The 22,907-nt window shown below is 38.3% G+C and overlaps 1 protein-coding gene across 1 annotated transcript in view; it reads left to right on the top strand.

The window, feature by feature from the left end:
* The first annotated feature begins 405 nt into the window (after positions 1–405).
* The window catches only part of LOC139743968 (cdc42 homolog), a 32,862-nt gene continuing 10,360 nt past the window's right edge, over positions 406–22,907 (top strand). Inside the window, exons 1-2 of the mRNA XM_071654434.1 lie at positions 406–634; positions 18,003–18,168. Coding sequence (XP_071510535.1) covers positions 18,064–18,168 — 105 coding nt within the window. The 5' untranslated portion in view covers positions 406–634; positions 18,003–18,063. The remainder of the gene's footprint in view (positions 635–18,002; positions 18,169–22,907) is intronic.

Raw genomic sequence — 22,907 nt, 5'->3', positions numbered from 1 at the left:
GAAAGTTCCTTATTCACCCTCTTTTTGAGAAAAATCGTTCGTTATGCCAATATTTCCTGCAAAAACAAAACATAATTTTCTTGAAACAGCGTGTTGAGTAGAAGAAAGCATGATGATCCAAGACCTCCCAACTCCTGACCAGCTGCTGAAATCGGATAATGCAATATTTTTGCCGCCATCTCTTGGTGAACGTTGTACAAAACGCGCGCGTGATAAGACGTCCATTTTGCACGTCCGTTCATCAACCAACGAACCTCTGCTGCTGCGGGCGCGTACCACCGAACCGGTCGGTGGGGCGTACGTAGAAAGTACGTGTTATCGTGTGTGCGCAATAAAATCACAGCCCACTGCACTATGACCACCCACCGCTAGCCGCCCTCTGCTCCGTTTCTCGTGCGCTGCGCCGCGGTTAAATGTTTTCAGCGATCTGCTGATCATCTGTGTATGTGCCTATGTACCGCACTCTTTATGGATGCGCGTGTGCTTCTCTGCTCTCGTACTACTACCTGCACCGTAAAACACCGAAACGTACGTGCCATGTATGAGCAAGATTGATGTGTGTATGAGTTTCTGAATGAGACAAAAAGTACGGAAATAACTAACGAACTGGCGCACAGAATATCAAGCCATTGTGGTGAGTATGACAACGATATTATGTGTATATATTTCTGCATTTTACTTTATGATTATATGAAAGATTAGTTGTTAAAGTAACGCATTGTTTAGTGATCAGATACAAGGTATTGAGGAGGAAGTGAATGAATGCTTGTGGGACACTCCCATTGGAATGTATGTGGTGTGTGGTGATCGTGTCGTTGGCTGTGTATCTTTCCCTGTGAAGGTCGGCCACCAACACTGCACTGCACTGCAGGGCAAATCTCGTTGACTGATCTTGCACTTACTAACGTTAGGGCCTATTCTACTCTTTATTTCAAGAAACGACGACCATAAAGTTTCATCTATAGCACCACATGACATGATGAAACTAACTTTCAGTGTCACTTCTACTTCTAGTTCTACTTCTAACTCCACGGCACGGGTTAGGAGCCTGCTTAACAGACTCTACTTACACTACAGCAGTATACTTGGGTGACCCGCACCTCGTCATAGTTGATGTTTGCCCATATTTGAATCACATTTCGCCACTGAAATTCTTTGAAATCCAACTCACATACAAGAAAAATGCTGAAAATTCCAATGGAATCACAAGTTCACTGATCGATATTGAAAATTTGCAGCTATCGTCGTCGAACGCGAACGATGCGAAAAAGTTGCGCGCGAAGGAAGGGGCCCGCAACTTGTCACCCGCTCTCCCATAGACATAGCACGTAAAAGACGTGTGCGGGTGACCGTGATGTTCCCATAGACATACACGTAAAAGATGCGTGCGGGTGACTTATAACACGTATTCCTATAGCCCTATGAAAATTTCAGATTTTCACGAAAAACTGTTCGGTTTTCACCACAGTTTGCTTGGTTGTGGTGGCCCTGCCAAGTTTCAAGCGTACAGAACACAGTCCCGGGCATACATTTTTGTTTAGTGCGCTCAAAACAATTTTAAGCGGGGTGACGGTATTCGGGCCCCTGACGAGGTGCGGGCACCTCACTATACAGGCAATAGACAGAAAGATCCGTCTGTCCGGAGGACTCTTTTACATTTTGCCATTAACGCTGTCCTCCATAGACAAACGGAACTGTCGGAAGGTACCAGTGGTAGGCAGTACCCATTGCTGTGTGGATATTCTTAACCACTGTGGCACTGTCTCTATGGAAAATTGGGTGAGGTACCTCACCCTTCTCGATTGCGTCTAATTCACGGCCCTAGGTCGGCAAATTTAAGCTTGTATACTTCAATCAACTATTCAAGAATACACTACACTCACCAGATTAATGAATAATCCAACATTTCAGTGGAATTTTCAATGTAAAACACACATCAACCAGCCCGTCGCGTCGTCACGTTCAAACTGCAGAAACATACAGTATGAATCTATTAATAGCCAATCACATGCGAGGTAGTTTCTACGTCGTAAGTGTTTTTTTTTACTAAAATGGGTACCTCGCATGTGATTGGTTTACAGATTCAAAATGGCGACTTACGGCTAGCGAACGACGATGTTGCGATATGGATGAAATTTCTGCATTATAACCGAGTTACTGTGAGTATTTCGATTGCACAATGTGAGAAATTAACCCCAAATATTGCTGCATAATGTGTCATGTCATGTCAAACTTGTTTGAATGTAAAAAAGCTGTCTGAAATTTGGTTTATCGTAACGTTTGATCTGTGCGCGATGCTCCACACAGGAGCCGGGATCACTGACTTCGGTCTGTATACGGATGGGATCCATGAAGCCAGACGCAGTCTCCGCGGAACATTCCCCGACGGACAGATACAGACCGATCTTTCGGTCAATACAGGCAACAGCTTTTGTTTTAGCAAAGCCTGCCTGTTCAGCAACTGGATGAGGGTCACTTGTCAAATAATTTTGCTGGTCAACTTAAAGGACAAGTTCACCTTCATAAACATAAGGATTGAGAGAATGTAGCAATATTAGTAGAACACATCGTTGAAAGTTTGAGGAAAATCAGACAATCCGTTCAAAAGTTATGAATTTTTGAAGTTTTTGTGCAGTAACCGCTGGATGAGAAGACTACTGCAGTGTATGAATAACTTAGATGTCACATGCGTACAACAATATAAGGAAAATATAAAGAGAATTTCACAAAATTCCATCTTTTGAAAAAAAGTACACATTCCCCTGACTCGTTACCGACAAATGTTATGGGTAATATTATTCCCCCTCCTTTTAGAAAGAGGCAAGTCAAGTGCTCTTTTATTATGCGAGAAAAGTGAAAATATGTTGAATTTTCTTTTACATTTTCTTTATACTGTTGTACGCATATGACTCACAAGCTGTAGTAGTCTCCTCATCCAGCGGTTCCAACACAAAAATTTCAAAAATTCATAACTTTTGCATCGATTGTCCAATTTTCCTCAAACTTTCACTGATGTGTTCTACTAATACTGTTGCATTCTCTCAATCCTTATGTTTATGAAGGTGAACTTGTCCTTTAAAATGTTTGATTGATGTTAGTTTGTGGGTTTTTGGTTCATGCACTTCGACTTTTTGTTAGGGTTCGTAGACTAGACTAGCCTAACTGCGACCAGCAGCCCCAAACGCGTAGCGTAATGGGGCTGCGGACTGGAGCATTCAGGATCATGACGGGTAGTATCACGGATAAATATCAACTTAAAATCGAAAAATTTCTTCAATTTGACAACTTACAGGTAAAGCTGAAGTGTTGACAACAGGTAACGTGCAGCGTTTGGTTCTGCCAATAGTCCCTTTCTGTTCAAATTGATGACTTAATGTGACTTGGTCGAGAGGAACCTGGGAGAGCTACACTGAATTGACGGCCAGCGCATGCGCTCACATCACATGTACACAAATTTCAAATCCATTGACCGGATAAGATGTCTGTGTGCGCAAACCAACTACGCGGGCAAGGCTTGTGTGTGTGTGTGTGTGTGTGTGTGTCCATGTAGTGGCCGCCCATAAATCGGTAGCTATACACACTTCGCACGGCGTCTGGTTTAGCTCGTTAAATGGTAACTGTGTAGATGAAATAAACACTAACAGACTGACAAATCGGGATAAGATTTTTTTGGGGTTTTTTATTATTATTTCACAGAAAAATTTCGCCAAGGCCACGATTGGACATATGTCCTCTGCAACAGGTTAATTAGTGATTCCCTGCTTAAGATATAATGCAGAATTCATTCATTTAAAGTCATGATCGAAGCACGGAAGTTTACCACTCCTTGCGTTCCATTGTGTGCATTATACCAGAGCTTGAAAAATTGCCAAATTGTGGCGAGAGCATCATGGTGGAACTGGGGCTTTTGTTGAAGACTGTTTTATTCCTTCCATGAGAATGTGAGTAATTTGGGGTATGAAGGAATTTATTTAAAATGTACAGAGTGATTTTCCTTCTTGACAAATTGGCATTTGAATATCTCTACATGTACATTGTACATTGTACAGTTGTATCCTAGTTAAAAGACAATAAACTGGATACAATATACATAATGTAGGATTCCATTCATTTCAAAGAAGCTCTTTGCTCATCCATCTTTTCTCCATTTGTGCAGGAGTATTAAAAAAAAAGAACTGAAGCATGACTTATGTACATGGTACACACATACAAATTTATCTGGGGGGCATTTTATGAAGGAACTTGTCGGATAAAATTTTATCCGACAAGTTCCTTCATGAAATGCCCCCCTCAGATCTTCTCACACAGTGATCACAATACAACAATAATTTACCAATGATGTGGAGCAAGGAATTACAGACTGCTGTGCATGTCTAAAAATAATGGAAGCTGATGTTACAGGTAGTTTCTGTGCTTCAGTATGAGTTACAAGCTACACTACATTGTAGCTTGTAACTCATAATAAAGCGCAGAATAAACCCCATGCAATATCATCTTGTTATTGTGTTGGCATCTCAGAGTCTCCAGCTCTCAGTTTCAATTATACGCAATTAGTCTTTTAATAATGTCTTGCATTACCTTTACACTGTACTTGTACTTGTACAGAAACCACAAACTACACCATAAGTCTAAGCCAACTACAAGGGTAGAATTGCAACTTTGGTAAAACTACACAAGTGCCTGTAGACCTAATAAGTATAAACTGAAACCACTGTAAATGAAAGGGGGAAAAATGGCATTAATCGCAGTAACTTTGACCCATCCATTATCTGTGAAGCAAGTCGCCACATGAGATGAGCGATCATAAAAGTTAGTGTGAATGCCAGTGTGTTTGCTCGTACATTGTACCTTTAAGCAAACATTGAAGAAGTATCACTTTTAAAGTGCTGAAAACAAAATACTTCAGAAAGAAATAATGCACATTTAATAGTGGAAAGTATCACTTTTGAATCGGTGCTCTTGTGTTACTTATCAACGTCTTTCATGCTGTCTTTGCCGCCTATCAAAAAAGGTTGGGAAAAAAAACACACACACATTGTTGGCACCCATACAAGCAAGAAACTTTGTACATTATACTCAAAAGTGCATTGGAGATCATACAATTGTATGCTCCAGCATATTTTACAAATGATTTCAATGAATGATCCCAGCTGCATCATCAAGTACAATCTCTGCAACAGCTGAAGGGACTGTAAACAGAATTTATGACATTACCATTTCTATGATGGCATACAGTTGAAAACTTTGAAGGTAATGGTATGAAATCAAAAAAACAACAAAGCCCTTTCCTGTGAATGCTGTAATGCCGTATGGTGTAAATAAATTGTCTAATAAATTTGGACCATGAAAACAATTTTCCAGTGGTTGATTTCATGATCAAGAACTACAACGAAGGAAAACTAAAAAAGTACCAGATGTATTTTTAGGAGAAACTTAAAGTGACTATCGACCTTGGACAAAATATTCATGGACGATGCATTTGTGTTATTTGAGGCAATATTTCCATGAGTTGTTAAATTTGTGAATATAAGTTGACTCACAAAATTCATGAAAGTTAAAACACCACTTAATGTCCTGCACAGACATTGCCTGTATTCAGCAAATACAGGGTGTTGAGTACAAGGTATTGAAGATACATTTGAAGACAGATGTTGTTTTCCTGATATTTTAATGAGCATGTTGTTTGCACACTTTTTAGAATTTTCTACAAACTTACAATAAAAGACCTCCTCTTCTGTAATGTACAATTGTACAATGTATTCTGTAATTTGTGTATGGCTCCGAGAAAAAATTTGCAAGGTACATGTACATTGTAGGTACTCGGTATCGGTACAATACAATTCACTCTTTCTGTGCCAGTGAGTCAAATGTGCACAAATTTCACTTAGAAACCGATGGACCGGTAAATAACGTGGCACACGAAGGGTTAATTGTACTTTTCCGTGTTCACAAGCATAATATGACATATTTTTAATATTTCAAAAACAGACTAGACATCTACTGGAAAAAATTACCATCTGTATATGACCCTGAAGTATACTAACAGATGTCTTGAATCCTCTCTCTCCACACACACACCTTGCCATAGAACCACTCATAATTGAAAGATTGATTCAAATGACCACCAATCAATCGATGAACAGGCTCAGACCTACTTGTACTTGCATCGATGGATTAAAGTAAAGTAAAGTAAAGTAAAGTAAAGTAAAGTAAAGTAAGACATGTTTCAAATTGTTTTTAGAAGGACAAAACAAAAATATGAAGGGAATTTCTGAAAAGTTCACTGAAAATGAAGATTAGTGAAACTTATTGTTTTCTTCAAACATGTACAACTGTGTATTGGTTTTGATACTATTGTACATTTTAATTGCTGTTGAATTCCCATCTATAGAGGGCAGCACATGGAATTAACCAAACCAATAAAAGATTCATAACTTCTGAACAGACTGTCTGGCATTCCTCAAACTTTCACATAATGTTTCGCCAACCCTTCTGCATTTGCTGAATTATATTTTTATCAAGTTTAAAATATAGGCCTACTGTGAACCCACATGCTCACTTTCTTGCTGGAACCAAAAGCAAGTAAAATGTGATTGTGCTTGAACTCATTGTCACCTGACTTTGCGAGTGAGGGATATTTCTTAGATTTATTTATTAATTATTTTTTTAAAGAGAGAGAGAGAGAGAAGAGACCTGTGTGCTGTATTGTAGTCTGCATAAACAGGGTGGCCTAGAAGATTTAGGAGATATTGGCAGTTTGACCTCTCTGCTAAAGTGCATGAGGTGTCCTCACACTGACCTCAGCATGTACAATGTACAATGTACAGTGTATGACTGAAATGAAAGGAGCACTGAACCGGGAGTCAACTTTACTTTATTGTATACAGGGCTTTTCTGCCTTTGTGTCATGGTTACCTTTTGTGCAATGATAAGCTAGATGTACACTTGTATTATCTCTTCTTTTTTTTTTCTTCAGGAAATATGCATACGTACATGTAGGCCCTATACATGGATGCTGCCCACATATGTACAATAACCTTACAAGTCTCAAAAGAAATAATTCTGGGAACTCATGTACAATTGTACAATTTACATACCATTCACATGTGTACATACCCCCTCCCACACACACACACACACACACACACCCATACACACACTCAGAATTACATACGACACATTGTGACTATTACCCTACTATTCTCATTCATTTTGAGAAATGTGAAATCATGATTACACATACACACTAAACCTTCCCAAGTGGGGGGTTAGCAACACAGAAAAATAGCCGACAAGTACTTTAGTAGTTCGCGAAAATATCTACTGGTATGCGCAAAAATTTTAGCTCACATACAATTTGCAGCTTTATCTTCTGGAGGATTGTGTGTATTTAAAGGACAAGTTCACCTTCATAGACATGTGGATTGAGTGAATGCAGCAATATTACGTAGTAATAGAACACATCAGCAAGACTTTGAGGAAAATCGGACAGTCCTTTTAAAAGTTATGAATTTTTGAAGTTTCTGCTTAGTCACTGCTGGATGAAAAGACTACTACAGCCTGTGATGTCACATGTGTACGACGATATAAAAAAGAAAGTATAAGGAAAATTCATTACATTGTATATTTTCACTTTTCTCGCATAATAAGAGAACACTTGACTTCCCTCTTTCAGAAGGCAAGGGGGAATAATATTACCGATATAATGATTAAAGAAAGTATAAGGAAAATTCAATACATTGTATATTTTCACTTTTCTCGCATAATAAAAGACACTTGACTTCCCTCTTTCAGAAGGCAAGGGGGAATAATATTACCCTTACAATACATCAGTGACGAGTCAAGGAAATGTGCATTTTTTTTCAAAAAGTAAAGTTTTGTGAATTTTTCTTTATATTTTCCTTGAATACCGCATGTGACATCATACACTCTAGTAGTCTTCTCATCCAGCAGTGACTGTGCAGATACTTTAAAAATTCATAACTTTTGAACAGATTGTCCGATTTTCCCCAAACTTTCACTGATGTGTTCTACAAATATTGCTGCATTCACTCAATCCACATGACATGAATTGTATAGATGGTGGACTTGCACCAACATTGTAGGCCTACCCAATCTGTGTGATAGCCATACTGTACACCCAAGTGTGTAATGGGATATGGTGTATGAGGAGAGGGACAGTTTGATCCAAGGGGGCAAAGTACACATCCATGTACAGCATCATCAATACTTGTTTGTGTACCAAGGGTTCTTACTCTGTACTGATAGTGGGTACAGCATGTTTATAGTAGTTGCAGTGCAGTGTGAGCCCCCATTTGCCACACAGGGCAGGTTCTCAAGCAGAAATAGGCTTGTTGTACACAATTTTAACTATCTAATGTTTTGATATTACTAGGAGTAATTCATGGTACCGGTATATACAAACTGTAAATGCACATGAAGCAGAATCCAGGTAACTGGTTGTCTCATGTTTAGTGGGATTTATGTTTGAACTCCAAGGTGGATAACCCCAGATTGTTGCCATGAAATTTCAACCGAGGTTGCCACAATGGGCATGAAAACAATTTAGAGTGCATGTTATTGTATGGGTATAGCAAAAGATGGCTCATCACTTCAGTTAATTCAAATTGAGAACCTTTTAGTTTCCCTTTTCAAATCTTGCCCAGTTGCCAGTGTTTGTGTTTTGACTACCACGGTAGCCTGTTGCAACAGGCTAGAGGTGCAACACATCCTGCATAGAGTGCCAATGTCTGATTCAGGAAATTAACCTGCCTAAAATACTGCAATAACCTGCTATGCTTTATACATGTATATGCACCAGTAACCAGTTTATATTGCGAAAGACTTACAAGATCAAAAACGTAACTCATAATTTTTCTTTCTAATTAAGACTTGGCTACAACTTTGAAGGAAAAAAGAAAACACATACTAAATAAATTCAAGTTTTAATCCACTGCCATAGAAAGGGTTTTTGTCCCACCATATGCAATTACACTTGAATGGATGGGATAGTGAATGTGTATCCACTTTACAGGACATTAATTCAGGAGTGTCAGATAATGCAGCTGTTGATTTCAAATTCCACTTGCTGTACTGTCTACACTCTCCTTCACTTCCTCCTAAAAAGTGTACATTGCATTTATACCATGTTTGTATGTTTGCCGGTTGACATTCTTTGGTTACATGTGTGCCGCATGTAAAGCTGTGCACCATGTCTTACGGGGATTCCAAAATATACAGTATTCTGTACAGTGTAGTTACTGTAAAAGTGGATATCTTCGCGCGACTAATTTTTCGCGATCGGCGGGGTGAGAAGAGTTTTGCGTGTTTTTAATTCCGCAGAATCAAGACATCAACTACTGGAACATATGGCAAGCAAAAATATTTGCATGCTCTTATTTTCGCGCTAGTTTCAATTGCGCGAAATGCGCATATTTCAACGCTGAGAAAATTTCCACTTTTACAGTATTGTAAAACCAGAAATTTTCGCTTGCATTTTAATTTTGTGAGAGCCAAGATCTGCAAAGATTCAAAGTGCATGCAAAAGTTCTTGGCTACAAAGCATTAGATGCCAGTGGCAATTCGCATTACTAGCGTAGCTCCAATTCGTTAAAATTTCATGCCAGTACTATTAATATTCTTGCTTTACAGTAGTGGGGCCATTCCTCGAATTGCATGGTCTCCCTATGCTAAAAGGTATTCATTTTTAAAAGAACATTATTTGGTGATTTGGATAGTTATGATGTAAACCAGAAGTAAACAGTAGGAAGTCAGTTTCTCCATGATTAGTCTGACTCCAAAAGCTTTCTCAGAGTGCCTAATTTCCTGTGCAAAGTTATAGTCACCATTACACTTCCTTCTACTGTGTTATCATAACCATGCAAGATAATGAGTTCTTATTTCAGTGTGCTTCTTTTGCTTTGTTTCTTTTTTTTTTACAGTATATGATATCCAATATCGTTATTCAAGTACACATTTTTTGTAGAGCTGCTATCCTAAAGCGTTAAAGATAATATACAGTTTTGGTACCTCAAAAGTTTCCCTGAGTTTCCTTGTCTTAGTTTGTGTTTCAGGTTAAAGTACCTTTCATATAACTAACACTGTGAGACTTACTCACCCCAAAGTGCTCTCATGTCTTAGTAATCATGCAATAATGGTTTCGTACAATACGTGTATATTGATTGTCGCGGTACCGCGTCGAGTCAAACTAGCGGCTCGTTCGAATTTTTCAGAGCCCGCTCTGCTCTGGTACGAAACCATTATTGCATGATTACTAAAGACATGAGAGCACTTTGGGGCGAGTAAGTCTCACAGTGTTAGTTATATGAAAGGTACTTTAACCTGAAACACAAACTAAGACAAGGAAACTCAGGGAAACTTTTGAGGTACCAAAACTTTATATTATCTTTAAAGAAAAGTAATGTACATATTGTAATATTACTGTAGAACTTTATGTTTCACTGTCAGTGTTTTCTATGTACAGTTGTACCGTTAAGTCTTTCATTTGATACATCATTAATATCATAGCTTTACATTACATTTGATGGAAAATGAGGGGGAAGAGTATTCAAAGGGATAAACGTTATGGACTCACGTTTATAGAAATCAATGATTAACCAGGAATGTGTCAGATATATCAAAGACACAAATTGATATTCATTATGCACATTGATTAATCAATGCTTGAAGGTGACAAATATTTCACAGTGAAAACAAGGCTATTAAAATTCACAACTGAGACAGAGTTTGACATTGTCTTTTTGACATTTTATGATTGGAATACATACGTAGGATCAGAAGACACAGGTATCCAACTCAAACACAGATCAAACAATGTACAGTACTTCCAACAACTGCATTTTGTTTTAGAATTAAAATACTTCTTGTGAACTCTGGACTTGGCAAGAAAAGATAATATACAGTTGTGTGCAGTAGCTGATAAGTTGTCTCTGATGATGGGTGAAAGTTCAATATACATGTATACAGGTAGTTGTACCAAGGAGGCACTAGGCTCGCCTAGTACCTCCTTGGTACCTCCTTGGTTGTACCAAGGAGGTACTAGGCGAGCAGTGTAAATGTCTTTACAATACATGTACAAATTGTACGCGTGCATATCCGTCAGCTGAGAAACAGAAGGGCTTCATTGCAGTTTTTTGGGGGGGATATTCAGTTATTGATGTCATGTTGTAAAGCTCAATCTCCACTACAGTATAGTATCAATTTCAAATTTTTCAGCAAAATGTTAAAAATCAAAACCATGAGGGCACTTTTTTACCACGCTCAAATTTTAGAATGCGAAAGCGCCCTCGTTGACAGCTGACAATATGTACTCTAAGTGTGTATGTGTGCAGTAGGCTTTATCTGTTGCTCACTTTTGCTGTGTTCTCGCTGAAGGAATTGGGTGTAGGAGTTTGAGACTGATTAAACATATCCTGGATTGCGAACTGTTGTGACTCCACACTGATCGTCATCCTGTAGTAGCTTTCACAAGCTGTTTATGTTTGTGCTAGTCCAGAAAATTTTCTCGGCAAGAACACTCATTCTGTTCCAATGAAAACAAGCTCGTGAAGTGATTTCTCCATTATCCTGGAAACTGTCACAGCTGATTGTGATTTTGAAAATTGAAACGGAAGAATCGAGACATACCACAAATGCTTTGAAAGAATGTGTTGTCTAGAGGTCACTGATTGTGACATCGCTCTCATTGCACTGTCATTTCCTGATAATTGTGAAATGTCAGAACGTTTTCTGATTTCTCAGAAGTTGTAGGACCTACATGTGTACCATGTATTTCCTCCACCGACGACCCTACTGATTTTAGTGGTATTATGTTACTATAATTTCTTTACACACTAGAAAAAAATAGGAAGGTCAAGCAAAATTAAAGAAATGTTGTGTGTCTTACATACATGTTAATGCCATACTTTATCACCATGTATATAGGGAGTGTATTTTTTTTTTTGCGGATTGAGACTTTCCGATATTTTTGTGAGTGGTTGAATTCGCAATAGTGGAGTACAATACTAAATGGAGAAATGTTGTACATTGTATACGTGCACGTCACATTCTTGTCGGGATCAGAGTTCATAGTTTTGCTTGATTTTAAATCCACCGATAGCACCAGACTCGTGAAATTCGCAAAAATAAAAACCTTTGCAAAACGTATATGGCGCATACAGCAGTACACAAATCACATTTTCATATTGGGCACATGTATGCAGTAGTTGTGTTGGCATATATATATTGTATGTGTGTTCCTGTACTAAAGTGGTATACCACTTGTGGTTACATGCACTACAGAGTACAGTATTGTAGGTCCTGTATGTATCATCAAGTAAAGTACACGGTATGAAAATGGTGAACAGTAGTTGTGTTGGCATATGTGTTCCTGTACAAAAGTGGTATACCACTTGTGGTTACATGTACTACAGAGTACAGTATTGTAGGTCCTGTATGTACAATGTACAAATCAAGTGAAGTACACGGTATGAAAATGGTGAACACATGTAGATCTGTGAATGCAGAATGATCAATGGGTGTTTTGCTATAAAAAATAAACCGAGTTTGTCATGTCCATCTGCTCTCATACAATGTATTGAGTCTCTAAAGCTCTGCAGGTACACAATTTCCGTGTGGAGAATTTGATTACATTGATGTTGCTATTTTAAAGCTACTGTTTCAAGTAGCCAGGACTTCAGTTTTCCCAGTTTACAAAATTTTGTTGGAATGAAAATAGGCCAAATGCATACATGTATCTGCTGTTCAGGCGATACTTTGTGTGTGTGTGTGTGTGTGTGTGTGTGTGTGTGTGTGTGTGTGTGTGTGTGTGTTTTGATCACTACATTTATCCCAGAGGTCTTTGTTTGCAAATTTATATCGTCACTGGGGTGACAAGACCTCATATCTACAAAATGTCAAATGTTCAGGAGGACAAAAAACATGGCAGCCAAAGCACTGCATCAAATGGGATAGCCTTTCCTTTGACATGCCATGGTGGCTTCATTTTTGGGGTAAGACAGCTACAATTGTAGGACTTAGACACTACATCACTGAACTGATTATCTGACCATAAATCCAAAAAAGTGATTTTCACCAAAATTTCAGATACGAGGTCTTGTCGCCTCAGCGATGATATGTACTTGTACTGCATACTATTCTGGTGTGATGGTACATCAATCAACTGTGTGTATCCTTTTATACAAATATTTTGATATTGTACCCAGTACCTGTTTTGTGTGTCATAGGGTGTGTGTACATATATAGTGTTTCGTGTGCAGTTGCAACATGCAGTAAAATGCTAGTGTCAGTTATGCAATCACAATTGTGTAGTGGTGAAATACTATGGGCTGGGGTAAAAGCTGTAGACAGCTACCACACCCCCAACATATTTGAGGTCACACTGTGGCTATTGTTTGTGACTCAGATGGGCGGAGTCTGAAAGAGATCATCTATTCACGCACAGACAACTATCATTATACACTAGTATCTTGCAGATACACTGTACTCACACACACACACTCACGTGTGTGCATGCCTGCAAAGCTGCATACAAATGTACTGTACAATGTACCGGTACGCAGCACAGCAGTATGAAGACCCTTCTGAGCTTGCAGTGTAGTAATGATCTGCACAGAGCAAGCGGCTGGTCAGTAATGCGTGTACATACATTGTGTACAATGCAGAAGGTGTGTAGCCTTCTGCAGAAAACGGTCTTCATCCTGTGTGTGTCTGTGTGTGCGTGCGCTGCATGCTTGTGCTGCCTAGAATCACCTGTGCAAGAAGTGTGCCTGCGAGACTGAGCGAGTCATTTATATAGCCCTCTATAGTTGGGTTTTGACTGCAAGCGGAATGGTGCTAAATATAGCATATGACATAGTGGTGCTAAATTGACTGTTCTGGCCTCTGCTGCAGAAGCCTAAAGGGAAAAGGGTATAAAGATGAAACACAAATCAAAGCATTTTATACCAAAGAAACTTCAAGAAGTGTTAACTTTAATCAAACTTTCCTGGATTTTGTTTGAACATGGTGGTGCAGTATCTGTCACAATAAAGTGTGTAGGCCTATGCATAGTACACTGTGTTTTGCCTAGCAGTCAGCATTATCTGTATGATGTAGGAGCTGAGGACTTTGCGTTCTTCACATAAAACAGGCTCGTCACACTTCTCCAGGAGCTAGTTTGTGAGTAAGTAATCTCTGAGCTATATTAAATGCATCCACAGATACCAGGTATGGTTCATATTATTATAACACAATTCTGTCAGTGTGCAAGCATGCTTTATTCTATTATTTAAAATGCTACATGTACATACTCTAATATGAGGGGTAGGCTTATACAGCGATGATTCCATGCATCTCTCATTACTAGAGCATGAACAGTAAGTAAGTGATACTGTGATGGGGGTATCCTTGAACACAACCATGGGAGTAGAGAGGGTTTATAGTAAACATAATGCTCTGCAAATTTCAGTTCTCTTTCATTAACTGAAAGAAGGGCATAATGAATTGCATGTACATGTAGGCCCTATACATGAACAACATATTACAGGGAGATCTTGGTACCAGCGATGTTATGCAGAATGTTTATAAGAACAGTGCAGTACATGTATGTTTCTTAGAAGCATGCAGAAGAACAGATTAAGGACACTTCAGCCATCTTCTTTGATTGAAAATGAAACAAACAAACAAACTTGCAATGCTACCCATGAGTGCTGTATTGTGTGGTTTAGGATGTAATGTCTTCACACATATCTTGTAGGCAGAGAAAGTATATTTCTGTCCCCTATGAAAGGTCTTGTCTTTGAAGCTGAAGAAATGGGTGTTTGTGATATGGGCTATTAAGTGATAGACAGCACTATAAAGATAGCTCTTTTTTTTAATGCATTCATGAAATTAATCCATGATGGATAACATTTTAAAAGTTGAAAATTCTTGTCAGTAGACCAATGAATTTGACAGTTCAAAAGCAGTATTGTACAATATGTAGCTACTGTCTTTTGGGATGATAATCATTATTTTTGTGTTTGTGTGTGTGTGTGTGTGTCTAAATATTGGTACAAATTGTATGGTACATATGCCATATCATGACAGTGAAGTCCTTGTGAAAACAGCTGCTATGCCTGTGTATGTGACAGACGATGCTGTGCCATGACCCTTTAGAGGGACTGTACAGTGAGGATTTAGCTTTTAACATTTTGCGAGATATTGAGAAACCACTCTATGAGATGTCTAAGAGCATACAATTCTAAGGGAAATTGAAAGTTTGTTTGATGAAAATTGGTTTTGAAATGACTGAGATATCCAAAAACAAGGTGAAACAAAGAGATCGCATTTTATTATCATTTTATTATTATCGCTTTTTTGGATGTCTCAGCCATTTGAAAACCAATTTTCATCAAATAAACATTGAGTCCTTCTTGAAATTACATGCTCTTTTATATTTCATAAGAGGTTTCTCATTATCTCACAAAAAAATGTTATAAACCTGAATACTCACCTCAACCAGTACTGTACAGTCCATTTAAATGACGAGTGACCTTCTTATTGCTTATGTGAAAGACTTCCTGGTCCTGCTGACTGACAGTCTGTGTGGTACGATGTAGGCGATGGTTTCGCTAAGATTGTAAACATGCACTTCGACTGGAGAGGTATGATGAGAGCACACTTCCTGTCCTGAGATTTCAGTGAAAAAAAACTTGGTATGAGGTTTTTTGGGGTTTTATTTTTTGGTCGTAACAAGTTGAGAAAGGTCAAAATTTTTAACATCTATGCCCTTCCCTCCCACTACCACCCCCCCCCCCCCCCTTCATGCCCCTTGACAGAGGGATATATTGTTTCCTGATGTCTTTGATAAAATGAATGAGGGTAACAACTTGTGAATGTACTGTAAAACATGATATACATGTATTCGTGGCATGAATTTTTAGCGCATTGGAGCTGACAGCCTTTTTTGCGGCATGAAATTTTCGTGAACTGCCACTGGCATTCAATGCATATAGTGTAGACAAGAACTTTCGCATGCATTTTAATTTCGCGAATCTTGGTGCTCGCGAAATTCTTGCAATTCGCAAAATTAAAATGCATGCGAACATTCCTCGTTTTACAGTGTACAAGTTGTATATTGCATTTCTCTTCACATCCATTTCAGTTGATATCAATTAATTCTTAAGAATTCTTTGATGCAAATTTAATTTCTCAAAACAGAGAGAAAAACCCATCTTTCTTCACCTCACATGTCACACTTTCAGTGGAAATTTGCTAAGCAACTGCATGTACTGCAACCACACTTTTGTGCATCCTGTACATGTCCCCACATACTCAGGCATTCAGCATACAGTGCCACTAGGAAAAGGTTACTGCAAATCCAGAAATGTTTGCATGCATTTAATTTCGCGAATTTCGTGAGAGCTAAGATTTGCGTGATTAAAATGTTCATGAAAATTCTTTGGTACACCATGCATTGAATGCCAGTGGCAGTTCACAAAAATACCATGTCGCGAAAAAGACGGTTGGCTCCAATTTGCAAAAATTTCATGCTGCAAAAATATCTTGCTTTAATACAGTATACACACCATACACAGCTCCATCCCCAACCCCGAATCCCCCCCCCCCCCATTTTATTAAAAAAAATGGGGGGGGGGGGGGAAGAAGATATCAACAGAGTCAGGAGCCTCTTTTTTTTCTGCCAGTAAGGAGCAAACCACCCATTATTTTTTTTTTTCATGAAGTACAGATGAACATGTATAATTTGTACATGTCAAACCAGGCAGAGAGTTTATAGTGCACTTTATTTTTCTGGGAGTAGTCGTGTGTCATATCAAGTGATTAGGTGCAAAGAATTTTGTAACATACTGTATACGCTGCTAAAATTTTCTTTTTATTTTTGATAAATTGTGTTTATTATTGCTATGTTTCTAGTTGTTTGTTTGTTTGTTTGTTTGTTTGTTTGTTTTTTATAGAGTACCTGGTATGTACTACAGTTGAACCTCTCTTATCTGGCCTCCCTTTATCCGGATCTCTCTATTATACGGACGCAATCTCGCCGTGATTCTTTTTTTTTAAATAATTACGTGAGGAAAGGTGGATTCCCAACTCCTTGAGAACTCCTACACAAACACACATGAATTACATATTACTTACAACATGATTAACATACATTACATCACATTTCCTCCCAAATTGCTTACCTTCAGACATTTTAACATCCCCAAACATCCCCAAATGTAACAATGAAAAGGTTGCAGTATACACATTACTACATGTGGTACTACAATGGGCTACATCAGTACATGTGTATGTATGTATAAAGCATTGAGTCTCCCGTATCCGGCCAAATCCCTTATCCGGATGAGCCCCGGTCCCGACTTGTCCGGATACGAGAGGTTCAACTGTATATATATTTTTTCTTTTTTCTTTTTTCTTTTTTCTTTTTTTTTTTTTTTTTGTGACATCTTTCACAGATTCCTTGCCCAACCAGAATATGCATTGTTTGTGCTTGTCCTTGGTTTGTTGGCAAGAGCCTACATGTAGGCCTACATTACATTGTAGCACAATGAGTGGGCCTACATTGTACATGTATGGTGTGTACATTTCATCCTGAATGCAGGAATTGCTGCATTTATATGTACCCCTATATGAATGACACACTGAGAAGCGTACTCAACGACACTGTATTCACATGACTTGGGAAAGGAAGTGGTTCTGGGAAGTGGTTGGCGTGATTGATTGGTTTTGAATTGTATGCACGTTCTAAATGTATAATATTCAATCATCATAATCTAGTCAATGTGTCAGGTATACAGTGTACACATGTCTTGTGCCCAGAGTACAGTATTCATGTACAAGTTCAACAAGCCAAACTGTACTATTGTACAACATAGGAACTGGATTATTCTTTATCTGCAGGATGTTGTACTTCCGTGCACCATACTGATAGTCCAGATGACATCCATACACTGAAGCGTTCTAATTCATTCCATCTGTTCTCAACCTTTTCATTTTTGCAGACACATAGACAACCCCTGAAGTCGTTCTTCAGCGCTGTGAACCTATCGACAAATCTTCATCATGCAGACGATAAAGTGTGTTGTAGTAGGAGATGGAGCCGTGGGTAAAACTTGCCTACTCATATCATACACAACGAATAAGTTCCCTTCAGAATATGTACCAACGGTGAGTTTCTGTGGCCAGAGAAATGGCAACAAGTACTGCATCTTGTAAATCCAAATCTTGAAGAGATTCTTGAAAAACATTTTATAAAACATTTCAGATATTCTGAGATTAAAAAGATTTCTGGGGGTTTTTTTTAATATCTAGAGTATCCAGACAAAATTTGCTGTATGAGAAATATGTGATAAGATATTCCATAGGTATAATCGCATTGGTAAGTATCGCCTGCACAGCTGTTGGAAAAATCATTAGCTTTACTCCAAATTTTAAAGTAATTGCTTGTTTGTAATAGCATTCTATTTTCAATTTTCAATATTAAAGAATATTAAACTGGACTGCGTGTAGTACAAATTGTAATTTTTATAGAACAGTAGACGTTAACCAACCGGTACAAGCTGTATATGTCAGATTGCAGAAATGAAATCCTGTGCAGGACGTGACGTTTTTTTAAGTACCGGAAAGTTTCAGTCATCTCTCGGGAGAGGAATTATGGCAGTCTGCGACAGGAAAAGAAATGAAATACAAGAAAGTTATGAGCACATACCGTAGAGATGCAGTAAATTTTCTCGGAAAACAGGATGGCATGCTGGCGAGACTGAAAAGACCGTAACAGGAAAAAACAAAAACAAACAAACAAATGAGTATTAAACACTTTATGTACCTCTTTTGTTTTCCCTTTCCAAAACAGACTAGCCTTTCTCAGTTTTGTTTTTGTTGTTGTTATGCTGTTACAGATAACATCTCATCATGAATTGTAAAGGATGTAAGAAGGTTACTCTAGCCACATTCACACACAGGAGTTATCTGTTTTTGCATCATGAAGTGAAAATCAATTCTATTTGTCACCGTTCACACTCAGCAACAAAAAATATTAATTGATTATTAGATAAAACACTTTGCCACAATTGAAATATGTTTGATATTGAGAACTGTATCAGGGCAATTACCCCCCCACTCCTTGGCTAAATACTGGTTAGTGATACGGTTAGAGTAAAGATTATGGTTAGGGTTGGGTTTAGGGGTACAGTTAGGGTTAGGGTTAGGATTAGGTTCACTATTAGGGTGAGGGTTTTGTAATAGGGGAAGGGTCTGGGGTAATTGTCCAGGGGGTAATTGCCTTTAGACCCATCCAGAACACCTCCATGCTGCCTCTATGCCTGAAAAAAGAAAAAGAAAAAAAGACTGGAACATGACTCCCTGTACCTGTGTGTCTGAACCTATGATGCAGAGTTACATTATAGGATAAAAAATGATAATGATAATAATAATTTCTTTGCACATTCTATGCAGGGCAAAGTATCACAGGAGTTAGAAATACATTGTAGAAGGAAAAAAAAGGATGACTTGTGTATTGCAATAGGTTTTGTGAGAATTAATATTTTTTTTTGTGTGTAGACATTTTTTGTGTGTGTCCACACACATTTAATGAATGTTTTTGACATCATGTTGCAAAAATTGATGTAAAAAAAAAAAACAAAAATTGATGTAAAAAAAAAACAAAAATCAATTTCTTTTAATAAAGCGGGGGAAAAGGTTGATATGATGGTGCGGGTTGCGAAGCTTTGTTTTAAAATCTACCAAGTTTGAATGTTGATTTTAAAATGTATGATGTACTCCATCAAAAAAAAAAAAAAAAAAAGATTAGTGATGAGGTCTCTCACTGTCAAACACATCAATTAGGCCATTTTGGTCAATGCATTAACATTCACTAAGGATATCCGGCCTCATTCCCAAAGCCTGTCACCCAATCCCCCCCCCCCCCCATCCCATCCCACCCCACCCCCACCTGTATCCTTCCTCGCTACCCTCAGAAACAGCTGGAGTCACCTCTACACTCTTTCCTCTTCCTGATTAACAAAGGTGCCATTGTTTTGTGACCCATATCGGGGTTAGATGAAAACTCTAGGCTCACACTCCAGGAGTTTAAACCATAAATCCTTGTGTCCCTTCCATGGCTCTGTATTCAAGTATTTATTGTTTCTATGCATGAAAGACTGAATCTTTGTGAATGCCCTATAACTTAGAAGCAAAGGTGGCATTGCAGTGCACAGTGTTAGGAGGGGAAAGAGATTGTGGGTTACAAGCCAGGATGTCATGACAAATCACAATGGTATGCCTGGAGAGGAATTGTAACATTCCTGTAAAAGCGGAGGATACAACGTAGCAAGAAGTGAAGAGGATATGAGACGTTGTGCAAGTTCAGTGTACATGTATGCACATGTACAGTATGCATGTTATACATGTAGGTGGTAGAGCCATATGGGGGACGATGCGTCCAACACAGTTTTGTGTCTTCATTCAACATTAAAGGACAAGTCCACCTTCATATACATAAGGATTGAGAGAATGCAGCAATATTAGTAGATCACATCAGTGAAAGTTTGAGGAAAATTGGACAATCCGTTCAAAAGTTACGAATATTTTAAGTATCTGCGCAGTCACTGCTGGAAGAGAAGACTACTACAGTGTATGATGTCACATGCGTACAACTATGTAAGGAAAATAAAAAGAGAATTTCACAAAACTTTACTTTTTGAATAAAGTGCACAGTTCTTCGACTTACTACTGACGTATGTTAAGGGTAATATTATTCCCCCGGCCTTCTGAAAGAGAGAAGTCGAGTGTTCTTTTGTAATGGGAGAAAAATGGAAATATGTTGAATTTTCTTTATTCTTTCTTTATATCGTTGTACTCATGTGACATCACAAGCTATAGTAGTCTTTTCATCCAGCCGTGACTGAGCAGAAACTTCAAAAATTCATAAGTTTTTAACGGATTGTCCGATTTTGCTCAAACTCTCACTGTTGTGTTCTACTAATATTGCTGCATTCACTCAACCCACATGTCTATGAAGGTGAACTTGTCCTTTAAGTGAAGACCGACTGCACGAGGGCATCAGAATTTACCGAACTAGAAAACTAACCCGACGTTCACATCAGATTATAGGCCTATGATGAGATTTGCATCGTAGGGAAGGTTGTTGGCTATCCTTGGGCAGGTTGGCAGTTTATGCATTGATCTGCATGTTACAATCTGTGAAGTGGTGATGAAATTTGCAAGTTAACACAAGATTTCATGCCTGTACATCACTACTGTTGCACACATTCAATGCCAAATCGTCATTTTCATTTTTCTTGTTTTATTACATTAATGTGACATCTTCATTCATTCTTTTTAAAGAAAGGAAAGAAGAATAATGCTTGGAGTTATCTGATTGTCAATACCATTCTGAAATCATTTCTGAAGGTGGTATTGTGGTTAAGTGAAATTCCAGGTGATGTGTGTAGGCCTATTGTAAAACATTTCCTGTGTAGTGCAGTGCCAAACAGGATGTTTCATAAGCCACCTGAGTTCTGAAGTACTGTACTGTAAGTGCATTTCCATACCACATTCATGTCAGCTTTAATTAATGTTTAAAAAAAAAACCACACAAACAAACAAACAAAAAGAATCAGACCAACAATATGGTAGACTTGTTACCAAACTAAGGTGTAAATGTCTACATGTGTAGAATAAGAAAGTTATGGAATTCTAAAACCCATATGTTTTCACAAAACATTAATATTAGTTGCAACGTCACGTGTAACATTGAGTGAATGATGTCATTACTATGCAAGATTCCCACAGAGACTTGTACTTATTAAATCTTCAGTGAATTTCCCTTTTTGGCATAAAATCAGTTAGAATGAATCATGTCCTTTAAAATGAAATCAAATTAATTTTTCCTTGTAATAATCCATCATATTGACTCTTTGGTGGGAAAGAAGTTGTACATACGTACGCTGTACTTGTATGCCGTACACATTGTAAAGAGTGTTGTATAGGTTAATGCAAAATACATACAGTACATACAGTACATTGTAAGCTTGCTGCGAGAATGTTTCCATGAATTGTGGCAATCCAGTTTGACAACGCATGCTACAGCTAAAATATATCATATTAGCCTATTATTTAAAATCATAGATATACATGTAACACTACACATTTTGTGGATGTTCACCTTTAACAATTATAGACCCATTACCCTGATTATGCTGAGCTGAGTCAATTGCTACTCTCGGAACATATTATGAGACGAACAGCTTTTGTATCATAACACAATAAATTGCTCCAGCACGCCATGTCTGCATATTATGTTCCTCAATGTTGTGTGCCTGGACAAGGAAGTGGGAAGAATTTAGATGACTGTATCGTGTTTCATAATTGAAGTAGCGCTGCCTCTAGTGTGGGACACTTATCATGCGTTTGCCATGAAGGGAATGCATTTTATTTTACAGCCTAGATTTGCAGGGGACTGGGAGGTTGTCCTGCCTCAGCAATGTAGAGCTTATGTTATCTTTATGGACGTAGAACAGCAAACAAGGGCATAAAATGACAGGCGATTAAACTGACCAACTTCCGCGTTGAACTTTGAACAATTTACTGGGTGATACAAGCTCTACACTTGTGCCCCACAGTCATACATTGTACCATGCACTTTTGAGATTGCCCTTGACAGAATTTATGATTTGGGAATGAGATCTTGGGCCCTGTTTTTGAAGCAACTGTCCCCGAATATACATGTACAACTGTTCCAAGTAAAAGAGGTCAGATGTTCAGTTCTTACTGCACAATTTGCAATACATGGGCCTACAATGTACACATCAGATTGTGGCCTTGTACACATGATGTAGGCCTAGTGGATTTTACGCATTCAATGCTTTCATGTCAATTTTCATGGTAATGGGGGGGGGGGGGGGGGG

Source organism: Diadema antillarum, unplaced genomic scaffold, assembly GCF_040938485.1.
Source record: "Diadema antillarum isolate AM-2024a unplaced genomic scaffold, OU_Dant_1.0 seq00001125_RagTag, whole genome shotgun sequence".
Taxonomy (NCBI): domain Eukaryota; kingdom Metazoa; phylum Echinodermata; class Echinoidea; order Diadematoida; family Diadematidae; genus Diadema; species Diadema antillarum.
Note: the sequence above shows the minus strand (reverse complement) of the source record. Positions and strands in the feature narration are given on the sequence as shown.